This window comes from Ostrinia nubilalis, chromosome 19 (genome assembly GCF_963855985.1).
Source record: "Ostrinia nubilalis chromosome 19, ilOstNubi1.1, whole genome shotgun sequence".
Classification (NCBI taxonomy): Eukaryota; Metazoa; Arthropoda; class Insecta; order Lepidoptera; family Crambidae; genus Ostrinia; species Ostrinia nubilalis.
This window is the reverse complement of record NC_087106.1, coordinates 5,526,362-5,553,866: the sequence shown is the minus strand read 5'-3', so window position 1 is coordinate 5,553,866 and position 27,505 is coordinate 5,526,362. Positions and strand designations below refer to the sequence as shown.

The 27,505-nt window shown below is 36.3% G+C and overlaps 3 protein-coding genes across 4 annotated transcripts in view; 2 read left to right on the top strand and 1 right to left on the bottom strand.

Moving 5' to 3' along the window:
- LOC135081108 (carbonic anhydrase-related protein 10-like) overlaps window positions 1–27,505 on the bottom strand; it is a 135,117-nt gene that overhangs the window by 37,178 nt on the left and 70,434 nt on the right. The gene's annotated exons all lie outside the window — the stretch shown is intronic.
- On the top strand, window positions 449–18,487 carry LOC135080994 (uncharacterized). The gene is made up of 6 exons (XM_063975718.1): window positions 449–543; window positions 13,943–14,039; window positions 14,523–14,847; window positions 17,180–17,319; window positions 17,862–17,984; window positions 18,309–18,487. Exons 1-6 carry the CDS (start codon window positions 472–474, stop codon window positions 18,452–18,454), a joined length of 903 nt encoding a protein of 300 aa, XP_063831788.1. The 5' UTR covers window positions 449–471; the 3' UTR covers window positions 18,455–18,487.
- Window positions 19,179–23,545, top strand: LOC135081107 (uncharacterized). Its single transcript, XM_063975846.1, has 5 exons — window positions 19,179–19,263; window positions 19,680–20,292; window positions 21,775–21,914; window positions 22,349–22,474; window positions 23,379–23,545. The coding sequence occupies exons 1-5, from the start codon at window positions 19,185–19,187 to the stop codon at window positions 23,522–23,524; spliced, it is 1,104 nt and encodes a 367-aa protein (XP_063831916.1). The 5' UTR covers window positions 19,179–19,184; the 3' UTR covers window positions 23,525–23,545.

The window sequence follows — 27,505 nt, the reverse complement described above, 5'->3', positions numbered from 1 at the left end:
CACAGAAAAGGCGAGTCATATTTTCAAAACCAGGACTTAAAAGATTGTATATTCTCCCCTGGGTCTCAAATTTCTATTTTCATCTGAATCAGTTCAGTGGTTTTAACGTACCTATTAGGTGACGAATAGAGAGCTACATTTACATTATAGTAAAAAAGTGTAAGTAAGTAGAAAAAGGAGAAACAAAGTATTGAGGAGTTGCCTGGATGCGGGCGGCGCAGGACCGGTGGTTGCAGAAATTCTTGGGGGAGGCCTTTGTCCAGCAGTGTACGTCATTCTGTTGAAACGCAAGGATTCAGTAAGTTAATTTTGCTTCAAAAATAGAGAAAAAAAAGGAAAAAGTTAAGGATTCCGTAATTTGAAAATTACGCGTCGTTGTAATTGCGTTCTAATGCAGTAACAAGTAGGCACTAGGTTAATTTAGTTGAGTGGATCCGCCCGTGCATTGTCATCGCTTGTTTATCGGAGTTAATGGTATTAAACTTGAGATATAAATGTGGCTTTGACGACGGATTTTCAGAACACTTTTCTGGTACATTTACGGTAAATGTGATTGATTTTGTTTATTCAGATGGAAGGGAAATATTTTTACTTTAGAATTATTAGAATGTGAAAACCTATATTATAGTCACGCATGTCCTTTTAATGATATCGATTATTGAGGCATTAACGGCATTGTAATTCGTGTAATAATTCGGTCATTGCATGAATGAATTATGATCTGTTCTTTCAGAGAAAATTAATACGAGGAGTTCTAAAAAATGTAAGAGAGAAAGGCTATATTAAATGAACAAAAAGAAACATTAATGACCATGTAAAATACACACACTGGCATAAAATTTTCGCAAAGCCGTAGAAAAATGATTGGATTTTAAAATTCGAATGTCATCATTGGACATTTTCCGCGCCAAATTCAAAAAATGTATTCTTTTTTATTTTGAAACTTTTTAAATCCGGCCAGTCTCATTATAACGTAACCTACTTTGTCAGATAACTGGATGGTATTAAGCATAAAAGGTCTATCTGATTTTTTTTTTTGTTAAAATGAAATTACCTCTTTATGGGCTGATTTTCAATCGTCGAATAACTTTTAACTGAAGAATAATTTTAGCACGTGGACAGTTTTAGTGGGGGAAATGTGTCAAAATGACAAGTTTCTTATTCAGGTAGAAGATATCTGGTTGAAAAATCAGCCCTACTTTCTACTTTGTCAGAAATGTCTGTTTATCACAGCAACAACAGTTTCCCAAACGATATAATCTCAGCGCACGTCGGCCACACTCCTGAATCAGCTAAATAATAAATATGGCGGCTCCCAGGAGAAGTGGGGCAATCGCACACGAGTACTGTTCCGCTGTCCCGTAGCAGGAACATGGTGAAATGCATCTTCAAATTGGATGAATCGCTAAGCGAATAAGATATTAATTTATTGTTTTGATTTCAGCATTGACAAAAAAGGGGATTTATAATTTTTCGTTGCCGTTCTTTAACATTGTAAATAATTATAATTAATTAAATAGGTAGGTTTGTTTTATAGTTGTTGCAATTCACGAAGGCGAGTGAGCTTTACATGTGTGGTGGCTCGCTACTGTTCGTTTTTCAAAAGTTTTGATAGACACGACAATTTTTTTTTGTAAGTAATGTGTTTCAGATTTAGAGTAGGCGCACACCGTTGATTTTTAGTTGGCCGATAGTTGTGCCCGATTTCAAATTGTATGAAGAATCGGCCAAATCGAATCGGCGTAGTGTGCGCACTCCCATACTGATCAACAGCCAGACTAAACTATCGGCCGACGAAAAATCAACGGTGTGCGCCTACTCTTATATGTTTTGTCACGTCATAATAAAATATGTCAATGCCCGTACCGCTCTCATACCCACCTCAGGCACTGACTTAGTTTAACACTAGACTTATAATAATAACCCAAAAAAATATCCGAAAATACAACTCATGTGGGTATGTATTTTGACAGGTGTTTCTCACGTAGATCATTTCAGAAAACCCTCATTGTGTCAACGGTATTTCGTGAAAATCTTTATTTACTTTAATAAATGCGGTTTTTATAATTTCCTTTACGTTAAAACATTGTAATGAGGTCCGTAACAAAGGCATAGACGAAGAGGAAATTGAATGACCACGGAGGACGGACGGCGTTATGAACGAGACATTACGCAAACACATTGCATCCCCTTCGTGGGGATACAAAATAAGGTATGAGATAACGAGGTAGCCGGAATTTATAGTAATTTCAGAAATTCGCGATTTAGTTTAGTAATAAGCGAGTATTTACTCTGACACTCTCAGTGCTTATTTTAAATTATTTAATGCATAAGTACCTACTTTATTAAATTCACAATAAAAAACAAAACAGTGGACGTCGTTTGGCTGAAACGAACGAACGAACGAAAAAACAAAACACTTCACTTCCACATTCTAAACATGTAAAAAAAAATAATTTCAAAATAAATTATCTTACAATTTTTGATAATTCGATGTCGCTTTTTTTAAGTTGTTCGGGGCAGAGATAAATTCTAATTAGCCCAGCCGTTGAGTGTTGAAAATTGTGTAACTAAGCCGACTTTGTAATTTCTAGTTTAAAGACTTTTAAAGACTGGTAAATAGATTAATGTACCTATCTAATATATTTTAGCTAGCTGATTGAGTAATAGCCATCTCAGAGCTAGAACCATCATTTAATACATTAGGCTTCTTCCATTGTACTCTGCATAATAAACCGACCATAAATAGCATAGATTACTTGCAAGTCATGCTATCTCATTTACTCACCCTTTGTTGGAGCTAATTAGTATTAATTAAAGGACTTAATTAATGGCTTTATAGCGATTTTTGTAACAAAACGCGTCGGATGTGCTTGATCATGGCAGCAACATTAATTTTAACTGTTTCAAACGTTTATTTGCGCAATGAGGTTTGGTTTTGGAGTAAAAAGTTTGTTGTTGTTTTTTTTTATTTACTGGCTCATTTATTGAAGGCCTCTGACAACGCCTCTCTTGTAGCGGAGTTTTGGGCTGACACTGTGTAGGTTTGTTGTCGACACGATAAGAAGACTGGCTAATAATAAAATAGCGGATGCCACTAGTAGTCGAAAGAAAAAGAAAAGTTTTTTTGTTTTTTGTTCATTAATGGCTTCGTGCGCCTTGCACATATTATTATAGCCAGTGTCAAGTGTTTTTACTCAAGTTGAAGTAATAAAATTAATTAATATTAAAATCATTGATAATGAGAGATGAGATTTCTTGCGCTGTTTCTTCTCAGCACTGGCCCATTTATTGTCCTGAAGCAGTGGTAAGGTTAATATTGTGACATGTAAAAGTGCTTTTTAAATGAGTTTTTACAAACTTGTGAACCACCTATAAAGAAATTATAAAGGCTTACGTGTAACTAACTCAATCAAGCTAAATTGCCTAAATGGATTAATAAAAGTCAAAAAGGTGGCCAAGTAAGTAATAGTTTTAACTATGATTGTATTTTTTATTTAAAGCTCTTATATTACGTCGGCACGTTGCGTGTTGGGAGCTAAACACGCCTTTAAAAAATATGACGTCGTGTAGGGGAGACCAAGGAGAGTTGTAACAGAGGAGAGTTGTGATATTGTCGATTTTTTGGAACTTATTAACTACAGGCGAGCTCGTAATAGTGCGCGTTTTTTAGTTCGAGTCTCGAGCTAACACATACGCACTGTTACGAGCTTGCTAAAGTTAATAGGTTTACAAAAATCGACAATGTCACAACTCTCCTTTGTTACAACTCTCCTAGGTCTCCCCTACTGCTTAACTAGAAAACTTAATACATAAAATTCATTTATTCAGTCTACGAGTATTAGCTGTTCTTGTATGAATTCTACTTTTATTGGCAAATAATAGAGAACTTAGTTAATTGGCATCACCATAGCCAATTAAATACATTTATATAACGGGACTCTCCTTTTTACGAATTCGAGGTTAACCTTATGAAAGAAAAAGAGTATTTCACTAATATTCGTAAGTAGGTAGGTGCACCGTTTAGAATTTTATTCTCTAAAACAATTTCAACTTAAATCCCTTGCAATTTTGTATAACGTACTAATTACATTGCATTTTACTAAAAATTCTGTATGTCCGTGATTTTTAAACGAATGAATAATAACTAAATAATTTTAGTATCCGTAGTGAATGTATTAAATTCATCAAATGAACACACAGTACATATACAAAAACGTACTGTATTATTGACTATCAAAGCCCAAAATCGTTATCCCTGAAAAAGTCAGCCATTGTCCCCCCAAAAGTCAATTTCCATCACTTACGACCAAACCCAACTCATGCCTTCAAAGATTCAAGCGAGTGGGCATTGAATAATACAAGCCCATACCGCGGCGCGGCTTAATATTGCAGAGTTCAATTACCCCGGATTAGAGGGACCATCACACGTCTTGCGAGATTACACGCCACGTAAATCTGCTTCGTAGTGTGTATAGGTGCCTTTTGTGAAGGTGTATTCACAGGTTTGGGTTGATTAATATGCAGCAATATCATCATGGTCCTGATAGTCGCACGCAATGATTACCTACAGCTGTTTTAATCAATGAATGATGAATCAGAAAATACATGACGCACACGAATTCTTCCGCAAGTAGAAAAAAATGTTGATCAACGATGTGAATCATTGGGGGAGGCCTATTATGTTCGTTCAGTGCTGATTTTTTTTTACTACTTAGCGGAAGAAAAAGAGTTTTAATAACTCGTATGCGTCATGTACCTATTCTCTGATTCATCTACACTCAGTGGACTTGATCATATACAGGGTGTCCCGTAATGTAACGTCAAGCCGGAACTGGGTGTTGAGGCAAGTTGTGCTGGTTATCAGAAAAATATAAAAAAAAATCTATGTGGCATATTTTAAAAATAATAGGCATTTAAAAAAAATCAAAAAATTCTACTCCAGGTGACGGTCCTTTTACTCGTGTTGCCACAATCCTTCACTTTTTCCAAATTTTTTTTTTGTTATGTAACCCTGAATAATGCCTCTCTAAATTGTTATCAAAATTACAAAACCAGCTGCTCCAACTTGGATGAAAAAATACATTATTCCCAAAAAAAAATATCAAAATAAAAAATTTGCCTAGTTTAAACTGACTGTACTGAAAAAAAATTGTACTACGCGAGTGTGGCAAGTGACGTCATAATTTGGCGCATTTAGTAAGGATTCCAAAATGGTATAACACTTTGTAAAATCTTGCTGTAATTGTCGACAATTTTTGTTTATTGGAAATAATCCCGTTTTTAACTTTATCTACCTTGGTTAAAAATATTATTCTAATGTGCCCAAAATTTAAGTTTCTGGCTTAAGTGAGGTGGAGAAGCCATTTTAAAAGGTATGAGCGGGACGGAGAGGGCCATCTTACCAAGCAGGGATGTTATGGATATGCGTAACCGTAACCGAAACTATCGGATATCCGAAATAAAAAAATGTCCATAACCGTAACCGAAACTGATTCAAAAGTTACGGATAGTTTCGGATAAAGGCCAAACTGCAAAACTCTATGAAATTTGCAGTATACACGCCGCAGCTGCAATGCCGCGCTGCCGATTTCATAGTTTTGCAGTTTGCGGTTGCAGTTTGCGGTTGCAGTTTGCGGTCTGCGGCCCGTCTTGGAATTGTACCTTAAATCTTAATATTTGTTACCAACTTGTCTGGCATTCGCTGGCACCATCTAATATGCCAGCCTGTTTTACCTTTATCATACATAGGTGTCGTCTTAGTTGGTACATAAAGTAGCTATGTGGGTCACGCTCACGCAGCATCTTGCTATTTGTATTATACCTACATTTTTGAAATTCTAATAATTCCGTAACCGAAATTATCCGAGACTTTCGGATAATCTGAAATGATTTCATATCCGTGACCGTAACCGAAACCGGCATAATATTATTCTAATATCCGTAACCGTATCCATAACCGAAACTTCATATCCTTATTATCCCTGTTACCAAGTACAAGTGCAGGCAGGGCAGGTAGTAAAGGCGCGCGCGCACGGGTGACTTTTGTCACAGTATGTCAACTACTAATTACTGTCATGGTGACAAAAGTTTCTGTGACTGACTGTACGGTAGTCAGTCACAGAAACTTGAATTTTGGTTTCATTAGAATAATAATTTTTAACCAAGGTAGATAAAGTTAAAAATGGGATTATTTCCAAAAAACCAAAAATTGTCGACAATTACAGCAAGAATTTACCAAGTGTTATACCATTTTGGAATCCTTACTAAATGCGCCAAATTATGACGTCACTTGCCATACTCGCGTAGTACAATTTTTTTTCAGTACAGTCAGTTTAAAGTAGGCAAAATTTTTATTTTGAATTTTTTTTTGGGAATAATGTATTTTTTTCGTCCAAGCTGGAGCAGCTGGTTTTGTAATTTTGATAACAATTTAGAGAAGCATTATTCAGGGTTACATAACAAAAAAAAAATTTGGAAAAAGTGAAGATTTGTGGCAACACGAGCAAAAGGACCGTCACCTGGAGTAGAATTTTTTGATTTTTTTTAAATGCCTATTATTTTTAAAATATGCCACATAGATTTTTTTTTATATTTTTCTGATAACCAGCACAACTTGCCTCAACACCCAGTTCCGGCTTGACGTTACATTACGGGACACCCTGTATATGATACATCTTGTATCATATATATGTTGTACACAATGCCTAACCTGAAGGTTTGCGTACAGTCAGCGTCAAATATTTCGTGACTCCCAAAATGACCAAAAAGTTGATAACAGAACCTTAGTAAAATTGTAACAAAGACGTGTTGTGAACTTTTTGGCTACTTTTGGTGTCACGAACTATTTGACGCTGACTGTACCACAATCTACTATGCTGAATTATGATCTGCGGGTTCGAATCCCACTGAGCACAAAGATTTATCAATTTATCAACATGAATCATGATGATACCCAATTCTCGCTCCAAATCATTTGTAGTCAGACCTTATTCCTTTCTTCCTTATTCTTTCCAGCATTTGCAGTACTAGTAATGTAATAGACTTCTCCTGGTCTAGACTAAGTCAGACTAACATATAGGTAATGCTGGATCATTACTATTCCAGCAACGTAATTGTGCGCACGAGCTGAATGCATTCCTCTTAGGGGAAGTGGCGCAGTGAATTCGTTTACCTATAGTAAATTTGTTAGGTTTCCAATTCGGTAAACCGAGGTACATTTTTGTATTTTCTGTCTTTATACCTAGAACCCGTCCTTGGCTTAACCAAACTGAAGGCTTAGTCTGAATTTGGAAAATTTTGGAGCGTGTTCGTGTAAAATGTAAAAAAATATTTTTGCTACCTTTGGAACGGATTTCCGCCTGTATGTGTTGTCTTATTATATCACATTCAAAAAAATTCATCGAAATTAAAAAAATAGCTGTTTTTGACCTATTTTTGACTTAGTGTTAACCCCTCAGAGATAATAACGGACATCTTTGGGTATCGGGACTACGTATATTCTTACCTTTTGCAATCCACCGCTGTAACTCCTGTGTAGCCAGGAGTGAAGCTCAGCCCAGTTTGTCTCTGTCACTTTAAGTGGATTCGTTGCGGGTCCAATGTCAGTTTAACTTTACCCCGGGACAAACTTGACCTTCACTGGTGGGCTTTTTATTGGCGGTCAAGCTGTAGATCCTGGCTACACAGGAGTTGCAGCGGTGGGAACGAGAGGTAAGAATAGTCCCGTGTCACTTAAAGATCATCCCAGCTTGCCAGGATGACTTTCGTTACAACGTAGTGGTAGTTTAAATTTCGAAAACGCTTCGCTCTGGCGATTTTTGTGGTCGAAATCACGTATTTCGGAATGAATACTGTCAAGAATGTTACTTTGTCTAGCCTAGACCAGTCACACTGACACAGACGGGCATCGAAGGAGTGCTATTACTCACAGAGGATTAGCCCAGGCCACAAGACGGACAGGTGTGATCACCGCGCTTAATTGAGCTTTGCAATATTAAGCTCGCTCGTATGGCGAATTTGCTATTCATTACCACTAGCTTTCTGCGAAGGAACATAAAATATTTAAGCACTCTCATTCATAAAAACTAAATAAGTAAAGTACGTTTTCTTTTTCTTTTATAAGCGTGAAAATGGGTAAATTTTTGTCAAAGTTTGATTTTACTGAGGTGAAAGAAAAGAAACGGTGTTATAATTTTGTGAAAAAACGGGACTTAACAAAATTTTTACTCAAAATTAGATTCTTACCTGTACCAAAAATCACAGTCTTAGGTTTTAGACTTTTTTCAACTAATATAGCTAAATTGCAATCATTTTCTTCTTTTCACGCTGTTGTCGACAAATAAATCCACAATCGAGAGAGTCACTCTTTCAGTAGCAGTAAGCATACATCGGCTCAGTGAAGAAAAGGGAAATTTAATCCATAAGACATAACTTTTAAGAACACTCCAAAAAGGCCGCGGCATGACGGCGTCAAAAAGTTGCTCTCGTCTCGCACGGGGCGTGGAGTACTAATATGTAAGTAGATATGCCAATTTTCGTGGTAGATATGCCAAATAATTGAATGGGTGTGGTAATTAGATCTGTTTCCAGTTTTCAAACACTGAATTCAATTCTCAAGTTTCAAGTATAAGTGTAAGTAGAATTGCTAATAGTTCTGTTAAGTGAAGTAGAAAGTAGAATGATAAATAAGTCGAGGCTTACACTCGGCCTCTTTCAGCCAAACAGTCTCTGAAATTCAGGGATCTTAGTTATGATTAATATATCTGTATATTTTGGATAAATAAATGATAATTTTGCTGTCACGTTCTGTGCTGATGGGCATTCTTTGTAGCGTTTTATCCAGACATAGAGGGCTTGGTAATATCTTCATATTAATACGATAATAGTGTACCAATAAATAGTTGATAATCGGTCAAATGACAGACGTTATGTAAAATATTGAATGACTTTCACAGAGATAAGACGGGCTACCACATCCAATCATTTCAAACATCGATGTGAGAGGCGTTTATAAGTTTTTTCATGAAATTGAGTGCGGCCCCGGTTTAATATTACGACTCATCCATTCACCCCGGCACAATATGCCAAACTTTCACACGTTTAGCCTTCTTTATGATTTTATTAAAGGTTTTCACGAATCGAGAAGTTTAATAAAGTTATTTTATTAAAATGAAGGTAGGGGAATGATGAGGATTGTTCTGATACGACGATGTAATACGGGAACTGCTTTTAGAATAATGTTTAACTAAAATATTTTCATAGCTGTTGGACAAATTCAGTATTCTGTATTCAGAAGTTATTTAAGCAATAACTGATATTATAGTTATAATTATCAGCTATTACTGTAATGTAAGTATTGTTGTATGTAAGGTGTGGAAAATATTTAGCAGTCTAACACCCGTATTCACAAACGATACTTGCTTTAAGTGAAGCAGCAACACTATGCGAAGTCAAACGCACAACGTTGATTAGAGCTCTGTGATTGGTTTGCACTCACTCAAGTATTGTCTATGAATAGGTCTTTGGGACCCTGTGCGCCCACGCGCGCTCTGAGGCCTCATAGTAATTAAAGTGAATGCGGGTGTAGTAAGTAAAAATAGAAGGGGCTACAAAATCTTGAAAAGTTATTCAAAAGAAGTTAGAGTTATAAACTGAGATTCTTGCGCTGATTCTTTACCACAATAAGTCCCGTGATGCAGTGGGCCATACCATGAAGTATGAAAGTAAACGCAAAATAAAATACTTAAGCACTGAAAATAAATGTATTTTAGAAACAAAACACTGTAGCGTATCACAAATAACACCACACGTTCGTAATAGAATAACGAAAACAATCAAGATAATCCCCTCATTTCACACCTCGGTCGTGTATTTCACAAAATGATATTAATTAAAAATAAAACCGTCTAATCGAGTTACCGGGAGCAGATAATTCTGCGGTCCAACGCCTCTAGGTGGCGCCGCCGTCGCTTTGTGATTTGGAGCGTCAGGGCTGTGCAAATAGAGACATTTTATATCTCAAAAAGTCTCGGGAAGAATTTAAGCGTTGAGCCGTTTTCTACCAATCTGAAAATCATTTGGAGAGGCCTACATCCAGCAGTGGACGTCCTGTGGCTGAAATGATGATGAAAATAATGATTAAAGTAATTTTGCCTTATTAGCTTTTCACGCCTCAACCGCTGAACAGATTTAGATAAAATTTGAGACCCTGGAACATAATGTAAAGGTTTCCCAAAATCCACGCTAGTGAAATTTCAGGAAGAATCATTGAGAGACTCTTTTTTGTTTTGGGATAAGTACCACTTATCCTTCCCAAGGTCTAAAACTCTCAGTATCAATTTCATTTTAATTCAGAGATTTATGGGTGAAAAGGTAACATCCACAGACAGAACTCCGTACTTTCCCATTTACAATCCTCCATTTGTCTCTGGTAACTTACAAAAGGACGTGCTCATGCAGTGGAAAGTGGGGGTTTCTGAATTGATATTTTTAGCTTTATCTAATGATTATTACGAAGTTACGATTAAATAATATTAGAATAGATTGCTTGCCGCGTACTTGATGATGATGACTAACTATTATTAGAATATTATTAATAAATATTATTCCTTACGTGTGCCAGCCCTGGGCACTTGTCGGGTGAGCGCCCGGAAGTTGGGACTTGATCCGGAACAGGGGTGAATTACTTTTAAAATATGCAAATTTAGACGGAAGTCTCTCCGCGAATTCTTATTCTGTGTTCTGTTTAACCCCTGCAATGTTTAATGTGACTGTAAAACATGTACAGTAGAATCCGATTATAACGACACTCAAGGGAACGATGATATTACGTCGTACTAATAAAAGTTAGTAACTAAAAGAAGTAATTTTTTACGTCATTTTTCAAAAAATCAACCAACCAAATCAAAAATATAAATCGCTAAAAGCGGTCGGTTGTTTTTTTTATCCACAACGACGAAGCTCTTGGCCTGTATCTCACCTGATGGTAAGTGACGATCAGGCCGAAGGTGGAAGCGAGCTTCACCCGGAATCCTCAACCACGGAGGAACTGTTAAGTATAAGCGACTAAGTGGATTCTAGTATGTATTTTGAATCTTGTTGTTATAATACATTTTATTAGGCCTTATAATAGATTTGCCAATGTATTTATAAACTATTATTTTTTTATTTACCGATTAAACGGTTACGGTTTTAAATGACTTGTTTATTGGACTTATTATATTTTTAATTGGCCGGCACTTTCAAATTTCAGTAAAACGGATTTATTTATAGGTGTAAGGAAAAATAAAATTAAATAAAAAAAAAATTACGACTGTTAACATACATTATTGCTGCTATAAGAAAAATATGCTACATGTCTTCGATGTCATACAACTCGCATTATACAATCGTATTCACAAACGATGCTTGCTTAAGTGAAGCAGCAAATCGAACGCACAGCGTTGAATAGAGCTCTGTGACTAGTTCGTGTGTCATCCTGTGCGTCCACGCGCACTGTGAGACCTCATAGTGATATACAATCGTATTCACAAACGATGCTTGGTTAAGTGAAGCAGCAAATCGAACGCACAGCTTTGAATAGAGCTCTGTGATTGGTTCGTGTGTCACCTTGTGCGTCCACGCGCACTGTGAGACCTCATAGTAATGTTTGTGAACACGGGCGATGAAGTCAATGTTTGCGAAACCACAATTATAACAAATTGTCAAGTTGAAGGTTCAAAAATAACATAATTGCTTTAATTCTAACGCGTTACAAACGATTTCATACCGAATACGGTCAAGTGAATCAGAACGCGATGAGTATTATGTACATATCTTTACATAATGAGATTTGTATTTAAACAGTTTCAATTACTTCATTTAGGGATAAATCCAGAATCTAAAAAATCACATAACATTAATAGTACTCATAATACCATGAATCACACTGAAAACCATAGAAAGTGTATTTCATGCACACAAATCTTGTGCCCTCATCAAACTCGCGACATTTGATGCAAACCAATCCTGAAACTACTAAATACTAAGCCAGTCGGCAGTGAAATCCAAATCTATGAATTTTTTATTTATTAATTTTTAAACACATGACAAATTATAATTTTCAAACAAGTTATTGAAAAATACGATTTTTGATAATATTTGTCTTATTTTCTTGGCTTTTAAATACTCTTTGCCACACAAAAATCATTATGAATTTTACTATAAAAAGAAATGTATAAAATTATTCCTTAAAACCAGAAAACCTGCTGATACATTATAAAAGCAGTGAACACCAACCGATTCGTGTTAGTGAATGTTTATTTTTTCCCAATAATTATAGCTCATTTTCACTGTTTTTATTAAGTGGGTATTAATTTACACATCGTTAAATCGAATATGAAAGTATAAACTGCTATTTTATTCATAGCACTGTTTCTATATTCGTTTTTATTTTTATTTATGGAATACATGAATACTTGGAATTACAATAGTGGGTTGGAATTTATTGCACCTTTTACTTTTATTTCATAGAAATCGACAAAACTATTATAAAATTCTGTTTATACTTACGCACTGGCTACTTGTACATAGTTTACTGAGGATCTTTCTTACCTGCAAGAAAAAAGAAAATAATAAGTTTAAAAATTTGTCATCTATAGACGCACAATAGGGGTTCCGTATTATGTCTATGTTACAGGAAATGTATGAAATCTAGGAATTGTATACTATTCCTAGGAAATGTATACAATTCCAAAGCTATTTAGGAAATGTATAAAATATTGCTTCAGAGATTTTTTAATACGCACATATCCTAGGAAATGTAAAATTTTCCTAGGAATTTTATAGAATTCCAATATTGTATTAGGAAATGTATAAAACTAAGCGGCACTAGCGCGGTCGCGTGATCGGATGCCCCTCGGTACGCCTAAAATTTCATTTAGCCAAACCACATTGGCTGATAGGTACTTTTAATTCGCAATTATTATTGTTTAGCCTGACAGTTGTTTTCGCACTATTATACTTCGGGCGAAAAAAATATTTGCCTAAATTGGCATACCTTTCTTTCGGCATCACGCATATTACGCTGAAGTATTGGAAATTCCTAACTTTAACATCTCTTTTATTAAACTATTATTGGCATAATTTTAGTACTCCTGTAGCTGGATAACAAAAGTCTCGGTTAGGTTAGGTTAGGTTAGACTTGCGACCTTACATATACACAGCTGCCGCCGAGCGCTATTTAAGTTTCGGAGAAAAAAAAAGTGGCGTAATAAAAATAAATTTGTGTAAAAAATTTATTCTTAAAATTTGTGTGTCATAGACAATTAGGCGTACAAATAATTTGGCGATTCGATAGAGACCCCGCGTAATCGGATGATGCTATACCCTCCCCTTGCACCGCATGTCCACGCGTATTCATTGAAATCTTATATTACATTTCCGATTGCTGTTTAGGAAATGTGTAAATTTCCTAGGAAATGTGCCGAATATAATTTACATCACACATTTCCGGGTGATTTTAGGAATTATACACAATTCCTAGGAATTGTATACAATGACGGATTTCATACATTTCCTGTAACATCTATACAGTGTGAGTCACGATGAAGTGCGCATATGAAAATAGGTGAAACTAGACCTCTTTTTTGTCGATAAAAATAGGTCTAGTTTCACGTATTTTCATATGTGCACTTTTTCGTGACTTACACTGTATAGTAGGTACATAGGTACTTAGGTAGTATTGGATAAAATAAAGGTATTTTGTGTGGGGCCCGTCCTTTTACGTAATCGTAGTGTGAATAAACCTTTACCTACCCTACATTATTCTATCAATCACCGAGACAGTAATTGAGATGCCCCTATTCAGAACAATAACATCATTGCAATTAGCGTGTGATCATCCATTAGCACCTAATTCTGACGTAGTATAAATACCAAAACTTTGGTTAATTTTTCACAGAGTCCAGCCAAATCTAAAATGCAGTTTGAATTGTTATTATTGTTTATATTGGCTTTGTGTTGTGCTAGTGGAGAAGGAAATGGAGAAAGCAAAAACAGTAAGTTCTTATTAACCCTTTTACAGATCACCTTAAATATTATATGAATAAGCGATCGACCACGTCTAATTGTTTTGATGTTGGTACCAAATAAATATTTTGTCTTTCTTTCTTTAATAATAATAGATAGGTAAAATAAAGGTGTTATATTAAACAGGGTGACCCATTGGGTGGTGTACTGGTGTATTAAATATAAAGGATTGATTCTATAGCTCAAATGCAATTACTTTTCTCAGAGAAGGAACTTCAAAATATTTCAAAAATAAAACCTGTTCATTTGTCATCAGTATTCAGCCGATTAGTATTGGGACGTCAATATTTTTTGAGAATGTGCATATTCCTACACAAAAGTTGTTGTATTTGCGCAGTAAAATCAATTCTAATTCAAAACTAACCTACGGGTCATATTGCAGTTTTTTTATGCTACAAAAGTTTTAATAAATCCTATCAAATTAAAAACTATTTCTTGTATATCTACTACAGATAACGAAGGACGAGACGACAACGGTGATGGCGACAGCCAAATCGTTGATAGAAATCACGACATAGAGTGCGGTGATAGAGACCGCGTAAATGGCAATCAAAGCAATAGAAACTGTGACGTATACTACCCGTGTGACTTCGAAGATGACGTAGACTGCATCCGTCATTACTTCGCAAGCAGCGGGCAGTGCAAAGAAGTTGATAATGATTATCGAAAGCCAGTGTTTAGAGACCGTTTAGTCACATATCTGCCAGGCTTCAACCTTACGATTATCGTGGCGAAGACTCGACTGACTTATGTTGGAGACAGGATCAATCGATTTTAGTAAGTTTATTTCAGACACAATTTATAAAGTAGAGTAGATAAAGGCCAACAGTCACACTTCCAATTTAAATTGTTTTCCAATTTATGGCACATGCAGCATCCACCAGAATCCATTGCATCGTAAAAGAACAGTTTATTCGACTCGCTATAACTTGCAGAAGCCTTCAAAGTTTCGAAGCAAATGAAATGAAATAGTTTATTCAGTACATCGGCCCTTTCCAAGCCACTTATACACGTCCCAAATATAGCTTGCCCTACCACCACTTCGGGACAACATTTATGGGCTGGTTCTGAGAAGAAGTGGCGGGAGAAACTCAGTCACCTTTGTCAGCCTCTTTATCAATCCAATACAAATTAAACGACGAAACTATATTATTATAACTATAGTCTGGTCTGTGAGCACGTAGAATTTTGTCCAATGACCCCAAGCTACCCATCCTTATCGCTCGCGCGTAATTATGTTGCTATCGCGCTCGCACACTCACTGCGCGTGCCAGTCGCATAGTCGTGCGTGACGGCAATATTATAATTATACCTTAGTTCTTTAGAAATTTCCCTAAATGTAAACAAATATGGCCAACTGACATTGACGAATTTTTAGTCTATGTCAGTTGATCTAGTAGTGATGCGACAAAATCTCTCGTGAATCGTCGTCGTGTAAATGTCATTTACGGACTGCAACCACGGTAATAATATCATACAGTATTGTAACTTCATATAAACGGACGAAACGCGAGCTTTCCTTCGAAATTCAAATCTCGGTATGCGCTCGACATGCAAAAGTCGGGGGTGTCGCGAATGTGCCACATGTGTTGGTTTTTAAAAGTTAACGCTCGTTTTTTTATAAAAATAATAAAGTACCTATTTATACAGGGTGTTAGGTAAATGGGTTTATAAGCCGACACTAGCCCATGTTAACATTAATTGGTATGGTGAAGTCAGTGATATCATCATTTTTTTTTTAATTTTCATACAAAATAAAATTTATAAAATCAGATTAAAATTTGTATGAAAATTAAAATGATTAAAATGATGATATCAATTTTCTGCCTTCATCATACCATTTGTGCACATGTTAACATGGGCTAGTGTCGGCTTTTAAACCCATTTACCTAACACCCTGTATAATCAAGCATTTTGTACGCCTCAGTCGAGGCGCATACATTTTACGGTCGCAAATTTATAAGATTTGTTACTAAATCTTAACACAAATTTATTTTTTAATTAAATCTACTAATCACAAAACAATATGCATTTTTATCCTATTTCATTCACAAAGTATTTAGTTTGTCAAAATGAAATAAAAAAATTACAATCACATTCAAAATACATTTACAAAACTAGATAGAAATTCTAAGTAGGCAGATGTAATGAAAATAGGGTCTGCAGGTGGGCAGCCCTATCGCATGTTGTCATACCGTGACGTTCCGCGCGGCTGTTGACATTTATTTCAAAAATATGGTCGAGTTGGAATACTGTATAGATAGTATTACCGTGCTGCAACAGACGATTATTAGATTTTTAAAGATCGTTTGTATAATTATTAAGATCAATCCCTCTTCTGATTGATGTTGAGATCAGTAATGTGATCGTCAAAATAGGATCTTCTTAATCAAAGAAAATTTAATTTTCCCTTTTTTATTTGTTTAGGAAATATAATTTAAATTATACTGTGGGTCTAGACAAAGTTCACAATAAAATCGTAAACCAGTCGAAAAGTGGTCGATAGGCCTTTTTATGTGACACTCGTCTGTATAATAAAGCTGAATTCAAAGACTTCTTCACAAAGTGAAGTGTGTTGTTGCATTCAATGAAGAAAAAATACATTGTTGAATATAACCTCGTTTATATTTTATTTTAAATTAATATTATCAAAATAATTGGTAATTGAAATAATTGAATACTTGAAATAAAATCGATAAAATTTACAAATTATTATCTATGAATATTGTCTATGACTTACAGATTTTCCAGAGATAGGACCTAAATTTAAACGTCAAATGTCGATTTGACATTTTAACATGAAGCACAAATTTTCACCATCCGAATATTTTGTTAAAATATTTTGTTTTCAATGTTAGATTTCATATTTGTTTCATCATGAGAATAAAGTTGGTTTCATGAGCTTGTGAAATAATGTGTATGATATTAAGAAAACGTGAGTATTATAGTGTAATTGTGTGCACAAGTGTTTGTTTACATCGATGGAAAATTCTAAAGAATTTAGGTTTACGCGCGAGTGATAATGATGGGTAGCTAGGGGTCATTGGACAAAATTCTACGTGCTCACAGACCGGACTTTAGACTTACATACTCAATATTTTTTTTTCAGTGTAAATAAGAAAACTGGGAACCTCATTATGACTGTGGACTTCGAAGGCATCGTCATCGATTCCAGATACACGACGTTCATCTACCAGCGGCGGGGACAGGAGCCGATCAAACGAGCTGATTATACTAACGGGACTTTCCGTAAGTCATCCAATGAGGCAAATGCGACGCAAGACATGATAGAAAAAAAGACATTTCTTTTTTTCTATAAGACTATATAGTGGTTAAGCTTAACTCAATCAGTGCCTGACGTATGGGAGCAACATGGGAGGGGCACATTGACATTATAATATTGTGACATGACAAAACATAATCATTCTGAAGGAGACCTGAAGTCTCCCTGACGTTTGACGTTACTACAACACCCTCCCGTTCCGTTTCCATACCTCAGGCACTGACTGAGTTAAGTGCTAGACCTATAATAAAATCTTAAAGTATTAAGTACTTTTTAGGTTTTACTACATATGCAGTTATATTTATTTTATTGTTGATAGCACATTTTCCTAATTATTTTAGCCAAATATTAGTTCAATAGATTTAGCTTCACCCCTCACTGCATATCCCATATGAATGATAGGTCTTGGTTGACTGAGCATTTATTATTGTGTGATGTAGCATGTAATTGTGTTGTGGGCACAGCTAAAAGACCTTAGGTAATCATTTAATGTGTTATTTAATTTCAGCTGCAACATTGACAGCTGTGATTCCACTCAAAAATGGTTTGGATATCAAAGAATCCAGAGTTACAGCGTACATACCGTCAGTTATCCCACCCTTTTTTGGACCAAAGATTTCTAACAGCACAGGTATGTTCTCTTACTATCAAAAACTTACGGCACAAATACTTTCCATCACTTGAGATGTAGGCCAAGAGCTCGTCAGTTGTGGCAAAAAAAAAACACGTCAAGATAATGGACTCGTAAAGCTACTAACCTCCCTTCTCCCCAACCCGTTTGGCCAGCGTGGATAGTGTAGACCAAATCCTGCATTTGCCTCTGGTAAATTAAAAAGGGTCATGCTTCTGCAGTAGATACTAAATGACCTGATGATGAATTACTACTAAATAAAAAAAAACAGTATTTCAGTTTGTAGAACCACTTTTGACAACTTAAAGAATTTTATATTTTCAGAGCCTATCGTCGTACAAGTCAACACAGCGTTGTACGCCAATCTACCTCAAGCAGTCCTGGAATACTTCCTGATTGAAGCTCCCAGTCTTTACTTTGGGTATCTACAACACTACATCTGTGACTTCGGTATCCCTATTTCTTCATAAGTGATTTTGTAAAATAAATTGCGATCAAGTGAGCGACTTTGTACTCTCAAAATGACATTACCTACATACATCAGCACCCGCGAAGTTTGTCTAACCCTCTATCAAGCACCCTGCATAATAAATCCGTACATGTTTCTGTAATATTTTAGAAAGCCACACACTTATTTATTTTTAGTTTTAAGAACTCATGTAGGTATGTAATTCAAATCATTAATTTTATTTCTTACTAATGTTTTTATAACGTTTTACCTATAGTCAAATATGATCTGAGGGATACACATAATATCCAACTATTAATAGTTTCTCTCTACAGACTTAAATTTATGCCTGTGCATTGTCCTAATAACCTATTGGAAAAATAAAATAATAAGGGGCACTTTTAAAATGGCAAATTCGAATGATATGTCAGAAGATTATTACGAAACTAAGTAATCACAGGTATATAATCCTACGCAATAGAAAAAGAAGAAAAACACCGTACTAATAGTGTAGCAACTAAAAAAAACCTTTAATTTTTTTACCGCGATCATTGAAGGGTTAACCAACTACATTATGACCTATCAATCACTGTCTTGATGATTAAATGCTAATTCTGATGCCTTTATTCAGAACAAAGCATTATTTCGGTGCCTTGATGAACGATTATCCAATTAACACCTGATTATCATTTGAGTATCGATATAAATACAGGTGCTTTGAGATGATTTTATGGAATCAGAACAAACCCAAAATGCGGTTTGAAGTGTTTTATTTGGTATTATTTGTAGGCTTGTGTTATGGAGGAGGTGACAAAAAAGATGCGAAGATCGGTAAGTTTTTATAAGGTTATTTTATTTCACAAAAGTAATCTAAAGCCTTCATGAAGATTCTAACTTCTGAGGTTTTAGGTTCAATCTTCGTGACAGATTACATTTATAAGATTAAAATAATACATTTGTGATAAATTATTTTTTTTAAGTTGAAATGTTTAGTATGTAATTAAAATTAACTTAAATTGAAGAAAATACATAAATTTTAATCATTATTGGCCGTATATTAAACAAATATGTGTTTTAATAACCGGTTAATAACCTCTCATATGGGGCAAAACCGAATACAACAGAAAATCTATGGTTTAGTTCTACGAATGAGTCAATGGAATAAGCTTATTGTTTATTTTGTTGTTCACTGTACCTACTTCGAATGTTCTTTGAAATTCTATTAAAATGTTATGTAATTATTCTAGATGATGACAAAGGACGTGGTTATTACACACGCAATGGACCTTATTATGATGAACGCGATGACATAGAGTGCGTTGATACAGACCGCATTGATGGCAACCAAGGCAACCTTGGTAACCTTGGCAACCTTGGAAATCAAGGAAATCTTGGCAACCTTGGCAACCAAGGCAACCTTGGCGACCTTGGCAACCAAGGCAACCTTGGTGACCTTGGCAACCAAGGCAACCTTGGCGACCTTGGCAACCAAGGAAACCTTGGAAATATTGGTGATCAAGCTAACCTTGGTGACCTCGGCAACCAAGGAAATCTTGGCAACCTTGGAAACCAAGGCAACCTTGGTAACCTCGGCAACCTTGGTAACCAAGGCAACCTTAGCAACATTGGCAACCAAGTCAATAAAAACTGCGAGATATACTATCCGTGCGACTTCGAAGATGACATCGACTGCATCCGCCATTACTTCGCAAGCAGCGGTCAATGCAAAGAGACTCACAACTATGCCCGCAAGCCTGTGTACAGAGACCGCTTAGTGGTATACCTGCCAGGGTTCAATTTAACCCTTATTGTGACCAAGACCCGGATAAAGTACATTGGCGACAGGATCAACAGATTTTAGTAAGTTTGATGCACATTTGATATACATTGAGACGACAAAATCACAAAACGATTTAGTGAACCTATTCATAAACAAGCATGTATTTCGTTTAGCTGGAGGGGTTAACGGAAATAAATAAATAATAAATAAATAAATTTTATTTATTTATTATTTACTAGCGGCCGCCCGCGACTTCGTACGCGTGGATCTCGTTTTACCCCCCCTTCATCTATCTTACGCGGTTCAGATTTTTTCATACAAATGTTTTTTCCCGCTAACTCCCGTTCCCGTGGGAATTTTGCAATATCCTGTTGCAACTAAGCTTTAAGTTTACTAAGGTACCTGCATGCCAAATTTCAAGCGTCTAACTTAAGCGGTTTAGATTTTTCGTACAAAAGGATTTTCCCGCTAATTCCCGTTCCCGTGGGAATTCCTAAGTATCCTATAACCTGCCCAGGAGTATGAAGAATAATTGTACCAAGTTTCGTTAAAATCCGTCAAGTGGTTTTTGTTTCTATAAGGAACATACAGACAGACAGACAGACAGACAGACAGACAGACAAAAATTTTACTGATTGCATTTTTGGCATCAGTATCGATCACTAATCACCCCCTGATAGTTATTTTGAAAATATATTTCATGTACAGAATTGACCTCTCTACAGATTTATTATAAGTATAGATTTATTTCCGTTAACCCCTCCAGCTAAACGAAATACATGCTTGTTTAAGAATAGGTTCACTAAATCGTTTTGTGATTTTGTCGTCTCAATGTATATCAAATGTGCAATATCCTTGGACATTTTACACTGCGCCGCTAGTCCCAAACTAAGCAAAGCTTGTACTATGGGTACTAGACAACGGCTATAAACATACTTAAATACATTTTTTTTTAAATACATACATTATACATAGAAAACACCCAGACCCGTCACAGAAACTAAAATTCATCAAAATGAATAAGAGTACTAGTAATTTGTGCTCTACATAATTAAATCTCTTCTTCTTCATACAAAGGGCCAAACATAGTGATACCGACTACTTAATTTTTAACACCTGTTGTAATATGTAATTTACCTATGTTCCACAAATAAACGAATTTTGATTTGATTTTTTTCTAAAAATAATGCTATTGCCGAAATGTTTATTTCATTTATTTACACAGTTGTTTTAGAGTTATTTTTACTATTCAAAGAGCTGAAACTATATCTTTATGGCCATTCCAGTTGTTGTGTGAACACACATTTAATACTTATGTAGTATTTTGTCATGACTAGATTTAAGAGATATTTAATATTACATAACAGATTTAAGAGATATTCAGTTACACAACAGTGACTGAGTTTCTTGCGTAGCTTATTCTCAGCACTGGTCCATTTATTGTCCCGAAGCAGTGGTAGGGTTAATACTGAGACGTCTAAAAGCGCTTTTTTAAACCTTATTTGCAAAAATAAATTTTAATGAGTTTTATGGTTTATTTATCTTAATATTTTATTTTTCAGCATCAACAAGAAGACCGATAACCTAATAATGTCCGTGGACTTCGAAAACATCAACATCGACTCCAGATATACTACCTTCATCTACCAAAGGAGGGGACAGGAGCCCATCAAACGAGCTGACTTCACTAACGCAACCTTTTGTAAGGGTTAAAGCTTCTAGCATGAAAGTGGCGTGACTGTAGCGCGACGTGACCGCGACTTTTTTGTACAATTTGACAGCCGTTGCTTCAACATTATTTGTGGGCCATTTACAAACGGTTGTCAGTTTGCTTTTGTCACGTTGCAGTCACGTCAGTACGCCGCAACCATATAGTCAGTTTTGTACCTGACGCCTAATAAGCCTCTGTTATCAGTAGAGTTGTGCAACGGCTAACACTGTGTTAAACAAGGGCTATTTTTTTATGAATATTTTGCTAGCCTAATCTTAGGCTAATTTGTTCAGAATATAGAGTCTAATAAATGAACTATTTTTTCAAAAGTAAATTCATCATAGATCTCCACGCCTCTTGTCTACAAAAATATTAGACCATATCATGTAACTCTTTTAAAGACTTAATTTTTATTTTCATTTCAGCTGCAACACTGACCGCTGTGGTTCCACTCAAAAAAGGCATCGACTTCAAGCAATCCAGAGTCACGGCTTACATATCTGATCCAATTACCGTTCCCGCGATTGGACCAAGAGTTCTAGGGAGTACACGTAAGTATAATCTGCAAACACAAAATAGATGAAAATTCTCAAATTTTGACAGGCCAACGATGCCGGTGTTGGACTAGCCGACTCTTCGAACCCCGCCACCGATGGACTATTGTGGTGAACCTAAGTACTCCTTAGCACGAGGGGTTAACAGAACCAGAACTGTTAGTATTACGTAACTTATTAATAGTATTACGTGCAATACTAATTACGAATATTTATTGTTTACAAAAAAAAAGAAGAATAAAAATCAGCCTACAATATTGACTCCAGGAAACTACTCCTCTTCAAAGTAAAGACGTCCAGTGCTGGACAAAGATCTGATTTAAAAAAAAAACATTGTAGTTTGGAGATGCAGTGGACTTCTTGCAGCAGAGACTTGAAAATTATTTTCAAAATATTCTACTTCACTCACTTGTGCGTCGTGCAGTCTATGCTGTGTACAATATAACCCGATCGAGCTAACTGCGCACCTTAGAATGCGACTCTCCCTCCCACTTACCGCACTCCTCCCCGCGTTCGCCCCGTCCGGACCAGTGCGTCGATGTGACGTCACAGCCGCCAGGTACGCAGTTAACTCGACCGGGTTGTAAGTCCTCCTGTGCCGTACACCAAAGTGCTAACATTTAATGGTGTTTTTGTATAAAATAGTAAGAAACGGGTCTTCGCGACGTTTATTAATGAGTTACATTATGTACTCACGGCTTGACGTTTCGGCTACTATGCTGCAGCCGTGGACACAAGCAGACTGGCGATGGCGGCTCGCGGCGTCGTCCGTACGGGCGGGCTTGAAAATTTTCAACTACCCTCACATTGTCATTTGTTACACTACCACTAGTGATGTTACCACGACACATAACACTCACAGTATCCGTATTCGTACTTGACGTGTTTTTTATATTTTCAGAGCCGGTGGTCACACAAGTGAACACAGCCTTCTTGGCCAACCTTCCACAGCTGTTCCTGGAAATCTTCCTGACAGAAGCCCCCAGCCTATACTTCGGGTATCTACAAAAATACATCTGTGACTTCGGCATACCCATTTCTTCTTAAATGAAGAAATACTGCGTTAATGCGAAAATAAAAAATATTTGTCGTAAAAAGTGTTTTTTTTTAATTTATTTTATTATTATCCACAACGAGGAAGCTCTTGGCTTGTAAAGTATCTCACCTGATGGTAAGTGATGATCAGGCCGAAGGTGGAAGCGAGCTTCACCCGGAATCCTCAACCTCAACCACAAGGAACTGGCTATCTTACCTCTAACTGTTTAATTTAATCCTACTACCAAATTGACACAATTAATGGTGTACTTAGTGGCTCATCGTACAATAATGATCATGTCTAGGTTCGAGTCCTTGAGCAGCCCGTTAATCTTTGGCCTTGAAATTCCCTTAGTTTTAAGTGCGTTATAACTTTCAAAGCCATAAACTAAGTTTTCAATTTGGTCAAATTAAAAACTATGATTTCACCATAAAACTTACAACCCATAGAATGGGTACTTTTGTAACAAAAATATCCATACTATAAATATTTTTGTAATGTAACTGGTTTAACTAAAACTGAAAACGTAATAGATATACATGAGAATAGAGCTCTACCTTCCATTTTAAAACATTTGTTTCATTTTAAATTAAAATTACCTCAGAAATAGTAAACTGAATTTAATCAAGACTTTTGATTTATTTATTGTGATTGATATAGCTGTTAATTGTGACGAATAAATAATTAAAACATGCTAATGTAGACTTCCCTCATTATATAAACTGTGTTTCAGCGAGTCAATCATCTATTACATAATGGCTGGAATCACGCATGTAGCTGTTATAAATACCAACATAACACTTAGCGGAATTTATTAACATAAGTATAAATAGCTGTTTATTTTTGCGTCTTAATTCAAGGTAATATGGTTGAAAATAATGTCAGTAATATTGCTATTGATGATACTTTGTAAATCGGCAGCGACCTTGTCGGGGCTTGGTGGTTTGTGTGTTTTAAAGCCACCGTTTTCGGGTTCGAATCCCACTGGGGGCAAATGTTAGTGACTAGTACAAGAATCTGGAGTCATGGAATATATTATTAAGATCATATTTAAACATGTACCTAAGCATTTTCATCCTTCATCTAATCACCATCAGGTGATCCGTCTGCTCGTTTGCCTCCTGTCACATAAAAAAAACATCATCAGACTCAGACGGTGTCCTAACAAGCAAGGAAGAACTGTTGTATCTTATTCAATTTAAAATAAGTGCTATTTTTAGGACGTAGTTAGTGTGGTTCAACAATAAACTCCTCTAACCATCTAAATCAAGTTCAGCTAATATTCAAATAACAAAATAATAAATCTGATCATGTCAAATATATTTACATGGACAGCCACCGCAAACCATAATTGGACTAATGTTTGGCACTAACAACCACAGACTGCGGGCCCAAAACTCGGTGACAAATTAAATCAGTGGGTCTAGTCAAAATGCACTTTAAAATCGCAAACCCATCGCAAACCAGTCGCAAACAAATAAAAAATCGCAAAAGAGGTCGATAACAAAAAAGGCTTAGTCAAAGGGCAAAAAATCGAATCGCAAAGCCCTACCTATCGATAATCGAAAGACTGGATTGAAATTTCCCATACAAAGGCTTAGCCAACATGCACTTAAGACTCAATCAAAATCGAATCGAATCGCAACACCCGCCATTTTCATTGCGATTACTAAAACCCCGGTGATAAGCTTCGATTATATCGAAAACCAATAGGGTGAGTTGCACCACCTAACTTTGACCGTAACTATTACGTTAACCGGTGTTTTTTGTATGGAGTTTGACAGATTTTAGACGTTTGTCAAAGTTAAACTAAGATGGTGCAACCCACCCTAAGGCTGTTTTGACAAATCCGTATCGCGATGTCGTTTTGACAGCTAATTTGACAGCCAAGCATAGACGTAAATATAGAGCAGAAAGAAGGAAGAAACTAATTTAAAAAAAAAAAGCTAAAAAAGTAAAAACAATCGCAGTCATAGACATTTTTTAACTTTTATTCGATTTTGAATGAACTTTTATATCGCCGCGTCGTTGGTGGTTCAATGTGCATTTTGGCTGCCATTTTCCGATCGAATCGAATTACTGGTGACGCGGCGACTGACATTAGTGAAAACTTCCTATTGGTTTGGGATGGCATTTTGACTAGACCCACAGGATTACGAGTAGTACGAGTATAATCAAATGTCAAAGTAAGGGAGATGCCACACTGGCGTTGACATTGCGGTGCGTCGCCGCAGCGGCGTCGCAGCGGTGCCGCTCCGTAGTTTTTTAAGTCGCTGACATAGCCCGACGGATTAGCAAGCTGAAGTGGCAATGGGCAGGGAACATAGTACGCAGAACTGACGGCCGATGGGGCAGCAAGGTTCTGGAGTGGAGGCCATGTACCAGAAAGCGCTGTGTAGGATGCCCCTATAAGGTGGACCGACGACCTCATAAAGGTAGCAGGAAGGCGCTGGATGCAGGCCGCTACCAACCGGCCTTTCTGGAAATAATTGGGGGAGGCCTATGTTCAGTAGTGGACGTCCTATGGCTAACATGAAGATGATGATGATGATGATGAAATCTGAACATGTGCCGTAAACCTTCATTTTGTCACCCGTCATCCACTTTGCACTGGAGCCAGTCGAACCTTAACTTCGAAGTCCTCCTTTGTTCTTCTGATTAGTTTCGTTGCGGGTCCAATGACAGTTTAACTTTCCCCCCGGACAAACTTGACCTTCACTGGTTGGGTTTTTACTGGCGGTTCTGTGGTAGATCCTGGCTACACAGGAGTTGCAGCGGTGGAAACGAGAGGTAGGAATAGTCCCGTATGCCATACGGGTGTTGATAATGCGTGGGCTGATTTAGGACGTAGGTGTATTCAGATTGAACGAACGCGTTATTTTTATTTTAAACTAGCTGACCCGGCGAACTCTGTTCCGCCTTAAAGGCAATAAATAAGCCATCGCAATTTTTCCTTATTTACTCACCGTTTAGACCTACCCTGGACAACATTTTAAAACCAAAATCAGCTCAATCGGCCCAGCCGTTCTCGAGTTTTAATCAGACTAACGAACAGCAATTCATTTTTATTTATATAGATAGATAATGTAATTAAAGGAAACATTATTGTAATTATCTTTTAATTAGTGCACTAAAAATTATACCTGTCTTTAATTCCTGGATATACTGATTGATTTTATCATTATAAATGACGTTTGGAGAAAATGATTCAACCATCCCAACTATCCCAACTAATATTATAAATGCGAAAGTAACTCTGTCTGTCTGTCTGTCTGTCTGTCTGTCTGTCTGTCTGTCTGTTACGCTTTCCCGCTTAAACCTCGCAACCGATTTTGATGAAATTTGGCATAGAGATAGTTTGAGTCCCGGGAAAGAACATAGGATAGTTTTTATCCCGGTTTTTGAAACAGGGACGCGCGCGATAAAGTTTTTCTGTGACAGACAAAATTCCACGCGGGCGAAGCCGCGGGCGGAAAGCTAGTTATTGATAAACCCGATTTCCACGGGAAGTAAATACTTACTCATATTAAAATCTATTACTTATATTTATTATATTATTACTGTTATTATCTTAATCACTCAGTTTAAAAACATATAAATAGCAATGGCAGGATATTTCATTAATTATTTTATTTTGAAATCTTGAAGTACTCAAAATGCGTTTCAATTTACTAGGATTTTTGTTGTTAGTCATTTTATATTGTGCCTTCGGAGATGATGAAAAGGAAGATGTTAGGAAAGGTATGTATCCCACATTCCCACTAATATTGTTATCATTTGAAAGCCTAGTTCAATGCTTTATTTCATTAAAGGAAAGGTTGGTACCCCAGAAATGTGTCTTTAGAAGGATCTAGTGTCTCTTCTTAAAGCGACAGGCTGTTACGCCAATTTTTTATGGTTATAAAACTGTTAAATTGGAGTTAATCGCTGCATATGCTGCAAATGTCAAACGAAGAGTGCGTATCGTTTCACGCGATATTTTTTCACGAATT